The 1,905-nt window shown below is 56.9% G+C and overlaps 1 protein-coding gene across 1 annotated transcript in view; it reads left to right on the top strand.

Annotated features, from left to right (window-relative positions):
• The window catches only part of LOC104514143 (uncharacterized protein KIAA1958-like), a 4,966-nt gene extending 3,370 nt beyond the window's left edge, over window positions 1-1,596 (top strand). The window contains exon 6 of the mRNA XM_010157710.1: window positions 758-1,596. Coding sequence (XP_010156012.1) covers window positions 758-1,596 — 839 coding nt within the window. The remainder of the gene's footprint in view (window positions 1-757) is intronic.
• Window positions 1,597-1,905: the final 309 nt, after the last annotated feature.

Below are 1,905 nucleotides of genomic sequence, written 5' to 3'. Positions count from 1 at the left end.
CAGCAGTTTGAGGGAGGTCATCCTCCCTCTCCGCTGTGCCCTGGTGAGGCTGCATCTGGACCGCATGGCACTTGGACCGTTTAGGTGGCTGCTTAGTCCTGCGGCAGGTCGCGAGATGCAGGTACAGGCCGCTCCCATCCCTTTAACAGGGCAGAGTCTGGCCCTGCGGTCCCCGTAAAACGTGCCAGGGTGGCGGTGAGTTGTTGGGGGGATGGCATGTCTGTCTGGGCTTGCTGGGGCTCTGCAGGCTCAGGACACCATGGTCCCGAGGACCCAGGCGTGCATTCCCACGGGCAGACTCCGAGAGTCAGCTCCAAATCCAGCAGGGGAGACGTTCCGTGTCCGGCCAGGGACAGCCCAGGCTTCAGCCCTGCATCGCTGGCGCAGGAAACCCGCAGAACTCTCACCACCCCTTTGCACCCTGCAGGCACAGTCTGGAATTAAATCCCAGCAGGAGCTCAGTCCCTCCCATTCCAATGTGATTCAGGAGGAAAAGAGTATCTCCAGGTTGTCCACGTGCAGCGCGCGGGTCACCAGCCAAGGGAGAAGGGACGGGGAAGGGGGCAACCCTCTCCCTGCCCAGGCTGGCGCTGAGAGGTGCCGCCGTCTGCCGAGCACACAGCTCTGAGCGCAACGGGTCTGTGAGAGTCCCGTGCTCTCCGAATCACGTTTAAAGGGAAGGTGGATGTCACTGCCTCTCCCACGGCACTGTTCTCGGAAGTTCTTGCCGTCCACAAAGCTCTCTCTTCTCTTTTAGGTGTGCAGAAGAAGGGCAAGAAGAACCGTAACAGCGCCAGTATCAAACCTTTCAAAGACTGGCTGGTTTTACACCGCCCTTCGGAGACGCGCGAGATCCACACGCTGCCGCCCGAGGACCTCGATACCTACCTGGCTTTGTTCTTCCGGTCGGTGAAGAGGCAGGACGGCATGGATTTATCCGCCAGTTCTCTGCACTACTTTCAGGGCAACATGGAGAGATACCTCAGGGATCACAGCTACAGGTACAGCGTGAAAGGCTTCCAGTTCAGAGCCTCCCAGGAAGCCTTGAGAGAAAAGTACCAGTACCTATCCCAAAAAGAGAGAGGGGAGGAGTGGAGCATTTTGGAGAAGCTGACAGATGAGGATGTGGCAAACCTTTGTGAGAAGGGAATCCTGAGTAAGGCGCACCCTCGGGGCTTTTTGCACCTCCTGTTCACCAACATTGTTCGGGGCTTTGGGGCACGTACCCACAGTCAGAGCCCCAGCGTGTACTGGGGCCAACTGGTGCTGAGAAAGGGCGAGGGGGAGCTGGAGTATTTGGAGTGGAAGGATGATCTTAGCACGGAGGGAAACGCAGGGCAGGAGGGTCCTCGGCTCTTTGCCAGGCCCGACAACCCAGATAGCTGTCCAGTCACAGATTATAAGGAATATGCTAGGAAAAGGCCCCTGGACAAGCTTCACGACTACGATCCGCTTTATCTGGCTCCCATGCGCCTGTGGTCCAGCTGGGACAAAGCGTGGTACTGCAGGAAGTCCCTGACCAAAGCCCAGATAGAAAAGATGTTGAAAACCATAACCCAGCAAGTCAAGGGGTCAGGAAAGAAATCCCGGAAATAAGGATACCGGTTGGGTTAGGCTCGGCCACTTGTGGTCAGAGCACGTTTCAAGGCTGTTTTGGGGTTGAAGTGGCAGTATTTCAGGTGGGTTGAGAGAAACATCCCTCTCGGCCCTCAGAGGGTCACACCCACGCAGTCGCTTTGCCTCAGCTCCCAGGTTAAGTGAAGAATTGGCGTTGTTCTTCCAGTAGTTGGATTGCTGAGCTCAAGAAAGACGACTGCCGCTTTCACCTTTGTAAATGTTAATGTTGCCTGTTAAAAAAAGGACGTGACGTCCCAAGAGCGGCGAGGGCGCGGGAGCCGGACCGCT

The sequence above is a fragment of the Eurypyga helias genome, unplaced genomic scaffold (assembly GCF_000690775.1).
Source record: "Eurypyga helias isolate BGI_N326 unplaced genomic scaffold, ASM69077v1 scaffold39818, whole genome shotgun sequence".
Taxonomy (NCBI): Eukaryota; Metazoa; Chordata; class Aves; order Eurypygiformes; family Eurypygidae; genus Eurypyga; species Eurypyga helias.
The sequence above is the reverse complement of the archived record's forward strand: the minus strand, read 5'-3'. Positions and strand labels throughout refer to the sequence as shown.